The sequence below is a fragment of the Cetorhinus maximus genome, chromosome 11 (assembly GCF_964194155.1).
Source record: "Cetorhinus maximus chromosome 11, sCetMax3.hap1.1, whole genome shotgun sequence".
Classification (NCBI taxonomy): domain Eukaryota; kingdom Metazoa; phylum Chordata; class Chondrichthyes; order Lamniformes; family Cetorhinidae; genus Cetorhinus; species Cetorhinus maximus.
Genome location: NC_135889.1, coordinates 121,260,094 through 121,271,087, shown reverse-complemented (window position 1 = coordinate 121,271,087; position 10,994 = coordinate 121,260,094). Strand labels below are relative to the sequence as shown.

At 47.7% G+C, this 10,994-nt stretch overlaps 1 protein-coding gene across 1 annotated transcript in view; it reads left to right on the top strand.

Annotated features, from left to right (window-relative positions):
- Positions 1-1,391: 1,391 nt before the first annotated feature.
- The window catches only part of LOC144686226 (receptor-type tyrosine-protein phosphatase-like N), a 357,540-nt gene continuing 347,937 nt past the window's right edge, over positions 1,392-10,994 (top strand). The window contains exons 1-4 of the mRNA XM_078551316.1: positions 1,392-1,500; positions 2,322-2,436; positions 3,283-3,463; positions 5,315-5,717. Of these exons, the coding sequence (XP_078407442.1) occupies positions 1,416-1,500; positions 2,322-2,436; positions 3,283-3,463; positions 5,315-5,717 (784 nt within the window). The 5' untranslated portion in view covers positions 1,392-1,415. The remainder of the gene's footprint in view (positions 1,501-2,321; positions 2,437-3,282; positions 3,464-5,314; positions 5,718-10,994) is intronic.

The following is a 10,994-nucleotide window of genomic DNA, read 5'->3' as shown; positions in this document are numbered from 1 at the left end:
GAATCAATCCTGAGACACAGGATAAACTTAGATCAGGGATTGCCAGCATGGTTTTGTTAGGGGAAGGTTGTGTCTTACTAACGTAATAGAATTTTTTGAGGAAGTAACAAGGAGGATTGATGAGGGTAGTGCAGTGGATGTTGTCTACATGGATTTCAGTAAGGCATTTGACAAGGTCCCACATGGCAGACTGGTCAGGAAAGTGAGATCTCGTGGGATACAGGGGAAGGGGGCAAGTTGGATCCAAAATTGGCTCAGTGACAGGAAACAAAGGTCGATGGATGTTTTTGCGAATGGAAAATGGTATCTGGAGGTGTTCCACAGGGCTCAGTGTTGGTGCCCTTGCTGTTTTGTTGTATATATTAATGATTTAGACTTAAATGTGGGAGGTATGATTGCGAAATTTGCAGATGACACAAAAATTAGCCGTGTAGTTGATAGCGAAGAGGATAGCTGTCGACTCCAGGATTATATCAATGGTTTGGTTGAGTGGACGGAGAAGTGGAATTCCATCTGGAAAAGTGTGAGGTAATGCATTTGGGGAGGGCAAACAAAGCAAGGGAATACTCAATAAACGGGAAGTTATTGAGAGGGGTTGAGGAAGTGAGAAACCTTGGAGTGCATGACCACAGGTCCCTAAAGATGGCAGGACAGGTGGACAAGGTGGTTAAGAAAGCATATGGAATGCTTTCCTTTATTGGATGAGGTATTGAATACAAAAGCAGGGATGTAATGATGGAACTGTATAAAATGCTGGTTAGGCCACAGCAGGAATTTTGTGTACAGTTCTGGTCATCACGTTCCAGGAAGGACTTAATTGCTCTGGAGAGAGTAAGAGGAGATTTACAAGAATGTTGCCAGGACTTGAAAACTGCAGCTATGAGGAGAGTTTGGATAGGCTGGGGTTGTTTTCCTTAGAACAGAGGAGGCTGAGGTGTGACCTAATTGAGGTGTTCAAAATTGAGGGGCCTGGATAGGGTAGACAGGAAAGACGTGTTTCCCCTAGATGAGGGGTCAGCTGCCAGGGGGCATAGATTTAAGGTGATTGATAGAAGGGTTAGAGGGGACATGAGGAAAAACTTTTTCACCCAGAGGGTGGTGGGTGTCTGGAATTCACTGCCTAAGTTGGTGGTTGAGGCTGAAACACTCAACTCATTTAAAAGGAACCTGGATCTGCACCTGAAGTTCTGTAACCCGTGAGGCTACGGACCAGGGGCTGGAAAGTGGGATTTAAAACGAGCGACTAGATTTTTTAAATTTTTTTTCTGGCTGGTACAGACACAATGGGTTGAATGGCCTCTTTCTGCACCGCAACTTTTCTATGGTTCTCGGTGGTGGGGAAATGTCCCAGCACCAAAACTAAAAAGGCATTCTTTCTTTATTTAGATGGACTCTTTGGGCACTGCCAGGGTGCCATGGTACCAGCCAGGACCCAGTATGACATATCAGCTGCTGTCCTACAGCGTTTACAGGAGGTGTTGAAACAGCTGATGTTACAAGGTAGGGAACACAGAATCGAGCAAAATCAGCTCCTGTTCCAACCTTTCAATCGTAAAGGATACATGTGGGGAGGTGGTGGTGTTAGTGGTAATGTCTCTGGGCTAGTAATCCAGAGGCTCTGGCTAATGCCCCTGAGGACCTGGGTTCAAATCCCACCATGGAAGCTGGTAGAATTTAAACTCAGTTAATCAATCTGGAATATAAAGCTAGTCTCAGTAACGGTGACCATGAAACCATTGTTGTTAAAACCCGTCTGGCTCACTAATGCCCTTCAGGAGAGGAAACCTGCTGTCCTTATCCAGCCTGGCCTACATGTGACTCCAGACCCACAGCAATGTGGTTGACTCTTGACTGCCCCCCTGAAGTGGCCTAGCCAGTCACTCAGGGTGGGCAAAGAATGCTGGCCGTGCCATTGACACCCACATCCCATTAAAGAATTCTTAAAAATTCAATCCCAAAGGACCAAACCTCTCCCCATTCACTCCCTACTTCACCCAGATCAACATATCCTTCTATTCCTTTCTCCCTCATGAGTTTCCCCTGAAATGCATCTACACCATTCGCCTCAACCACTCCCTATGGCATCGGGGTCCACTCTCTCTCTCTGGGTAAAGAATTTTCTCCTGAATTCCTGATCGGATTGATCAGTGACTGTTTGTCTTCTATTGATGATCGTTAGTTTATCTGCACCGTTGATTAATGTTTCTCTGCCTTTTTCTCCATCTCTTCCCCACACCCCATGTCAAATGATTTAAACCTTCTTTAATGGAGGCTGTTTCTTTTGTTTAACTCGACCTCCAGTGTCTCTTGCATCTTTTTAGGGTTGTCATGGCAAGATGACGTCACCCAGTATGTGATCTCCATGGAGATGGAAAAGGTCCCAAAACTCCGCCCCCAGCAGCACCGATTGGCCACGGTGCCTTTGGCAGATGAGAGGTACAGTTCACTGGTTAGAAAGCACGGGTGAAGAAGGAAAAAAATCTGCTCCATAATATGAGCACAATTTAACATAGACGATAAGGAATACTCGATAGGCAAGAGAGCAATTTCCTTGGAATATTCATGACCTAAATCATTCTTGGTCCACTATTTGCTCCCAGGTGTTTCAGCTCTACACCAGGTCCTACTTCATCAGCTCCATTGAACCGAATGTCGGCTTTTATTTCCTTATCGTCAGCCAAGGGTTAATAAGCTCCTTATTTTGCACTGCTCACGGGGAGATTTACTCTGTATCTAACCCCGTGCTGTCCCTGTCCTGGGAGTGTTTGATGGGGAGAGTGTAGAGGGAGCTTTACTCTGTATCTAACCCCGTGCTGTCCCTGTCCTGGGAGTGTTTGATGGGGAGAGTGTAGAGGGGGCTTTACTCTGTATCTAACCCCGTGCTGTCCCTGTCCTGGGAGTGTTTGATGGGGACAGTGTAGAGGGAGCTTTACTCTGTATCTAACCCCGTGCTGTCCCTGTCCTGGGAGTGTTTGATGGGGACAGTGTAGAGGGAGTTTTACTCTGTATCTAACCCTGTGCGCTCGGAGTGTTTGACACTGATACTGGGTGCCTGAAAAGCAGTCCATATTGCAAACATGTTGCTTTGAATAGATGTTTATGTCATTATGATGGGTAAAGACTGAGAGGCTCCAGTTATTATGATGTCCAGCTCAGCAATGCCAAGGACTCCTCAGCCGGCAGTGCCACCTAGGGGCTGATTGCTGGCTTGGCCACTTGCACCTGGCCACTGATTTTATTTTAAGGTTAAGAGCTTATTGATTGGTCTTTTTATTTTAAAAGATTCCAGCAGCATGCGGGCAAAGGTGTTTACCCAGCGGGTGTTTCCATGTCGGCGATGGAGCAATGGCCGCCCTCTCAGATCCGTCGTTACCTGCAGTTTGTCCTCTTTGGCAACCAACCCCGGCTCCATCCCGAAAGCAGTATTGAAGGAGCGCTGCTGGAACCCTACCTGTTTCCCAAGGTGTGGCACCCTGTGACTTTGTTTGCTACCTGTTCCTTCCTTCCTCCTCCCCACCCTCTGTTTTGTGGACAAGTGGGCTTTGTTTGATGTTGGGGTGAGTGGAGAGTGGAACAGGGCTACACTATTCCAGTAGGAGCTGGTGACGTCCAATGTGAACCATGATTCGTTTAAGATATATCTTGTGCTCTCACAAACGATGGAACGCTTACGGCACCAAGGTGACCATTCGACCCGTCGTGTCCGTGCTGGCTCTCTCCAACAGCAGCTCCAATAGTTCTGCCTTTTATCCACAGCAGTTTTTTTTCCCCTTCAGATAATTACCCAATTCCCTTTTCGAAAGCCACGATTGAATCTGCCTCCACCACGCTCTCGGGCAGCACGTTCCAGATCCTGGCCACTCCGGGCCAAAAAAAATCTTGCCTCTGGTTCTTTTTACCATTTTTAAGCTTAAATCAGCGCCCTCTGCTTCTGGATCCTTCCGTCAGTGGGAACGTTTTCTCCCTATCTACTCTGCAGTCCCCCTCGCGTTTTTGAGCACCCCTATCAAATCCCCTGGTGACCTTCTCTTTTCCAAGGAGAATAGGCCCATAAGAACCTAAACAGAAACAGGCCACTTGGCCCATCTGATTCATGCTTCACACGAGCCTCCTCCCAGCCCGCTTCATCTCGGCCCGTCGGCATGACCTTCTGTTCCTTTCTCCCTCGTGTGTTTATCCAGATTCCCCTTACAGGCATCGACACTATTCGCCTCCACTGCTCCCTGTGGTAGCGAATTTCACCTTCTCCCCACTCTCTGGGTAAAGAAGTTTCTCCAGAGTTCCCCGTTTTGGGTTTATTAATGACTCCGTTTTATTCATGGTCCCCAGCTCTGGTCTCACCCACAAGTGGAAAGCTTGTGGTAGTAATCTGTGGAGAAAAGCATTTAACCTTTTGTGTTAAATGACCTTTCGTCAGAACCTGAATGTTAACTCTTAAACCCTTTTGTCATCAACCTGAAACATTAACTCTGTCAATCTCTCCACAAATGCTGACTGACCTGCTTGGTATTTTGAGAATTTTCAGATTTCCCAGTACCTCAGTATTTTGCATTTGACTGGTCCTGCCTCACTTTGGCATGTGGGTCTTAAACATTCCAAGGATTATCGGGGTAGGGAAGACTTGCTACAATTGGACAGGATTTTCGTGAGACCAGATCTGGAATACTGTGCGCAGTTTTGATCTCCGTATTTAAGGAAGGATACACTTGCATTGGAGGCTGTACAGCAAAGGTTCACTAGATTGGTCCCTGGGATGAGGGGGTTGTCCTATGATGAGAGGCTGAGTAAATTGGGTCTATGTTCTCTGGAGTTTAGAAGAACGAGAGGCGATCTCATTGAAACATACAAAATTCTGAAGGCGTTTGACAGGGTGGACGCTGGGAGGTTGTCTCCACTGGTCGGGGAGTCTAAAACATGGGGGCACAGTCTCAGGATAAGGGGCTGATCATTTCGGACTGAGATGAGGAGAAATAACTTCACTCAAAGGCTGGTGAACCTTTGGAATTCTCTACCCCAGAGGGTTGTGGATGCTCCATTGTTGAATATATTTAAGGCTTGGGATAGACAGATTTTTGGGGTATCAGGGAGTTGAGGGAAATGGGGAGGGGGAGGGAAAGTGGAGTTGAAGCCCAAGATCGGCCATGATCGTATTGAATGGGGGAGCAGGCTCGATGGGCCCTATGTGGCCTACAATTTATTTTTCCTGTTCACCTGGACTCCTTGCTGTTGAGGAGACTGGGTAAGTTCTGTGAACTGGAGTATGTAGGGGAACCTCAGTGTCTTCTTCTTCTTCTTCTCCTTCTCCATCTTGTAGTTTGGTTATCGAGACAGTCCAATGGAAGCGGTTGCCAGAAAAACCCGTCCTTTCCCAGCCGGCACGCCTCATCCCCGCCAACACAGTGAGCCGCTGAGACTTCGGAGGCAGGTGCCCGTGATGCCTGACCCTAGTTGGAGTGGCCCTGGAGCACCGAGCCAGCAGGAGTGGGGCTGGAAACAGCTGCGGGATCTAATGGGGTACTATTTGTTTGAACAGAGTGGGAACATGTTCCAGCCCAGCGTGGAGCAGGAGAGGAACCACCACTGGACAGTGGGCCATCACAAGGCCAAAGATCAAGACTACATCCACAACTACGACCTGAGCTATGGCGAGATGCAAAAGCACCTGAACAGGATGAGCGATCAGAGTACTGGCCCCCGTGACCCCCGACCTCAGGAAGGTAAGGTCAAAATAGATAGTGCCAAACTTCAAAGAACTCTGGGGTTGTGATTGCTCTCCTGTGGGGGAAGAATAGCCCTGGAAAGCTTTGGAATAGTTCAACTCTAGATCTCGTAAAGGCACAGATGAGGGGTATTAGCAGCAGAAGAGCCCAGGCAGAAAGAGAACTTAGGCACTCTTAGTTATGGATGTGACTTGTTTGGAAGTTCACCTCATGGTCAAGTCAACGCACCTTGAAAAACGTGAAGCACGCCAACAGGGGGGCTTTCCAACACACGTGACAAGCCATCGATGGGACATTTCAAAATCTGCACGTGGTGACATGCTCTGACCACTCAGTGGCGCTGCTGAGCAGTTTTTTTTCACCCATTGCTGGGCGTGGACTCTCCGCCATGTTGAGTTTCCCCTTCGAGCGTCGCCTGTTTTAACTTTGTTCCAAGGCAGTGGCAGCTGCCAATGCAGCGCAGGCGCAGTTGTGCTGTTTTGCTCTGTGACATCACTGTGAGCCACAGCGTAGGCAGCGACCAGATCAGGCGGTTGCTATAAAGACAAGTGATACATATTTTTTAAGAAAATGCCTCACCACCTCGGAGTCAGTGGTGCTGTCCAGAATCCAATGGTCGGACCTGTCTGGAGCTTATTTTTTGGGTATCCTATTTCTCGTGTCCCTTTTTAAATTTTGCTGCATTAATTTCCCTGCCTCTGAGTATTGTTTTTTTCTCGCACGGGTGTTAACCTGGGCTCACGATCGATCTGATTCAAGCTTTGCAGATGCCCCTAGAGGCTGCGGACATAGAGGGCGCTTTTTTTTTGAGAAGAGGAAATTTCAAAGCGTTGCTTTGTTTTCGTTTACATAAGATTTTATAAAATGCAAAAGTATTTTGTTTTAAATATACTTATGGTGTACAGAGTTTGGGAAGTTAAAAGGGTTTGTTTCACTGAAAGCTGCCTGTAGGGAGAATGAGTCATTGATGACTTGAGTTGTTGATGACTAACGTTCTAATGCACAAGGATGTTTCTTCCCTCCACCCTGCGTTTTGCAGCTCCCAGGGCCGCTTCCGGTTGAATCTTATCCCGGGTGCTGAAATCGTTCACTCGGTTTCTGAGCTCCACAGTGGGGGAGGTGGGGCAGCCGGAGTGCAGCCTCCCCCACAGATTCTGAATCCCACCCCCAGCTCCAGAGCCTCTTCCCCTTCACCCGGGCCTTAACGCAGGAGACAGAGGTTGTAATCCGGAATTGTGGCAGTCACCGGGCAGATCAGAAGTCTTCCCCCCCCCCTCACCAACCCCCCACCTCCCCATCCCAATTCCCCGGAAACAGGGGGGAGGCTGTGCCCTGCCTGCCGGCCGGCCGCTCAGAAACTGGGTGAACAGCTTCAGGATCTGAATGAAGGCCCAGTCGGCGCTCACTCGCTCTCCTGCAAATACAGTCATTGCTTTTCTGCGCGTGTGCAGACTGGCGTTGGTGGCCATCTTGCATTGGCGGGCGACGCAATGCTTTTCTAAATCCCGGAATTTTCCAGTTACCTGTAACTTTGCCGCCTCTGGCCATTGGGCCCTGTCACACCTGCTTTCCTGTCTGAATTTCGGCCCCCTAAGGCCACGGGAGGTGTCCATTTAAACCTATTCCCTGCCCAAAGACCAGACCAGACCGGGCCAGGCCAGACCTTGGGGCACAGGACTGTAGATGAGAACTAGCAGTGACAACAGCTTCCAATTATAACATGCTTTTATATAACAAGAGAAAACTTGTATTTATATAGTGCTCTTCACGACCACTGGCCTTCTCAAAGTACTTACAGCCAATGAAGTACCTTTTGAAGTGTAGTTACTGTTGCAAAGTAGGAAACATGGCAGCCATTTTGCGAACAGCAAGATCCTGTAAAACAACCATGTGATGATGACCAGATAATCTGTTTTTGTTTTTCATTCATTCACGGGATGTGGGCTTCGCAGGCTGGGCCAGCCTTGATTGCCCATCCCTAGTTGCCCTTGAGAAGGTGGTGGTGAGCTGCCTTCTTGAACCGTTGCAGCCCATGTGGTGTAGGTACACCTACACCTATAGGGAGGGAGTTCCAGGATTTTGTGGTTCACTGGGTTCTGAGATGACTGATAAGTCCAATGCGCGATCTGCAGACTCTGCCACACGTGGGGCAGTTGGTGTTGAAGGGGTTGGGTAGATGGGTTGCTTGGAAATTCGTGCGCCCCCTCAGATGCTTCAACTTCATCTCTGCACATTCCTGATGAAATCTCTGGATGTGTTGGGTGCCTTCCCGAATGAACCTTGGTTGGTCACGAGCCAGGGTCTCCCATCAGTCTGCGGGGATGTTTGACCACTGCGGGGATGATTTGAGGACACCCCGAAAGTGTTTCCCTTGTCCTCCTGGGAGCGCCCTGCCCGAACAGAGTTCCAGGTGGAGCAGTTGCTTGTGGAGTCTGGTGTTGGACATACGAATGACATGTCCCACCCAGCCTTGTCCATTTTCCATTTACCTCTCGATGGAGGCAGACATAGATGAAGAAACTTATCGTCGCCTCCAATGTGCCAGCTCAGTCTTTGGATGATTGAGGAGAAGAGTATTTGAAGGCCAGGTTCTCAAACCCGTCACTAAGGTCATGGTTCACTGGGCAGCAGTGGTCACTGTGATCCTAAATGCTTCAGAGACATGGACGACCTACAGTGGACGACACAAAGCACTGGAGAGCTACCATCAATGGTGCCTTCACAAGATCCTCCAAATCCAGTGACAAGAAAGGTGGCCCAACAGCAGCGTCCTCTCCCAAGACGACTTGACCAGCATCGAGGCGCAAATCAGTATTCGGTGCAGTACTAACTGAGTGCTGCACTGTCAGAAATTCCATCTTTCTGGAATCTATTATTAAGGAAGCTATAGCAGGACACTTAAAAAATCTCAGTGCAATCAGGCAGAGTCAACATGGTTTTGTGAAAGGGGAATCGTGTTTGACTAAAGGGGAACCTGTGGATGTGCTGCACTTAGATTTCCAGACGGCATTTGACAAGGTGCCGCATCAAAGGTTACTACACAAAATAAGAGCTCACGGTTTTACAGTTAACATATCAGCATCGATAGAGGATTGGTCAGCTAACAGGAAACAGTCGGCATAAATGGATCACTTTCAGGTTGGCAAGATGTAACGAGTGGAGTGCCACAGGGATAAGTACTGGGACCTCAACTATTTGCCATTTATATCAATAACTTGGGACCAAAGGTATGGTTGCTAAATTTATTGATGACACAAAGATAGGTAGGAAAGTAAGTTTTGGAGAGGATGTAAGGAGAATGCAAAGGGATATAGACAGGTTAAGGGAGTCAGCAAAAAAATAGCAGATGGAGTATAATGTGTATGACAAATACATGAATAGGATGGGAATAGAGGGATACGGACCCCGGAAGTGCAAAAATGTTTTAGTTTGACAGGCAATATGATCGGCGCAGGCTTGGAGGGCCGAAGGGCCTGTTCCTGTGCTGTACTTTTCTTTGTTCTTTGTTCTAATGTGGGAAAATGTGAACTTGTTCATTTTGGCAGGAAGAATAAAAAAAAAAACCCGGTATATTATTTAAACGGAGAGAGATTGCAGAACTCTGAGGTACAGAGGGATCTGGGTATCCTGGTACATGTATCAGCAAAAGTTAGTATGCAGGTACACTGTGATTAGGAAGGCAAATGGAACCTTGTCATTTATTGCAACGGGCATGGAATATATAAAAGTGGGGATGTTTTGCTACAATCGTACAGGCTGTTGGTGAGACCACATCTGGAGTCCTGGGTACAGTTTTGTTCCCCTTATTTAAGAAAGAATATAGTTACATTAGAAGCAGTACAGAGAAGATTCACTTGACTGATTCCTGGGATGAGGGGGATTATCCTATGAGGAAAGGTTGGACAGGTTGGGCCTGTATCCATTGGAGTTTAGAAGAATGAGAGGTGATCTTTATTGAAACATATAAGATCCTGAGGGGGTTTCACAGGGTGGATGTTGAGAGGATGTTTCCTCTTATGGGGGAGCCTACAACTAAGGGCACAGTTTAAAAATAAGGGATCTCCCATTCAAGACGGAGATGATGAGAAACCTTTTTCTGAGGGTCAAGAGTCAGTGGAATTCTCTTCCCCAGAGATCGGTGGAGGCTGGGTCATTGAATATTTTTAAGGCTGAGTTGGATAGATTATTGACTAACAAGGGAGTCAAAGGGTATAGGGGGTAGACAGCAATGTAGAGTTAAGGCCACAATCAGATCAGCCATGATCTTATCAAATGGGTGAAGCAGGCTCGAGGGGCCGAATGGCCTACTCCTGCTCCTATCTCTTATGTTCATATGTTTGGGATGAGATGTTAAGCCGAGGCCCTGTTTCACCCCTCTGGACCTCAGCGACCCCACGGCCGCTGTTCTGAAGAGCAGGTGAGTTCTCCCTGATGTCCTGGTCAATATTTATCCCATCATAAAAACCGATTGTTTACTCATTATCACGTTGCGGTTTGCCGGAGCTTGCTGTGTGCAAATTGACTGCCGCGTTTCCTACCTTACGAGAGTGACCGCCCCCGCCAAAAGTGGGCGGTGAAGTGCTTGGGGACATCCAGAGGTCACTATAGAAATGCAAATCTGTTCTTTTTAACTTGTTGTGGGTGAATCAGTCCTTGTATGAAGATATACGTATTCTACAAATACTCCCCCACACCCTGGCAGCTAAAATTAGTCTCGCGTGGGCTCTGCTTTCTCTATATCGTATTAGTCATACTTTCTATGAGATATGTACGTGGTTGTCTCTGTCAGTGAGGAACCAAATAAAATCCGCTTGTTTCGAGGCAGCCTCCCAGTGGTATTTGAGATGATTTATACAGTTTTTTTTTGAAGAGAGAGAGAGAGAGAATCCCTTTGAATAGATTTCATTAATAAAAGTTTGAAACCAATTGCACCAAACTCAGACACTCTTTGAGAAGCTAACATTCCAGAACCTACCTTTTGCAGCAGAATATGAGAGACTGGGTGGAATTTTCCAGGCCTGCTGACACTGAGCGTGTTGGGTGGTGTGAGCGGACAATATGGCGAAAAGGCCATAAAAATCGTTTGTGATCGCCCGCTCAGCCCGTCAATGGCTGGCCACTTTCTCCGCTGTTGGAAATTGGGAACCTCGCTGTAATACATCTGCCCACTGGAATCATCCCCTGGCTGACTCCTTGAGGAGAAGGGGAAGCTGGAGTGAGATCCAGATGCCCCGCATCCCCCTCACATACACACTGTTGGAGGCTAACTATGGC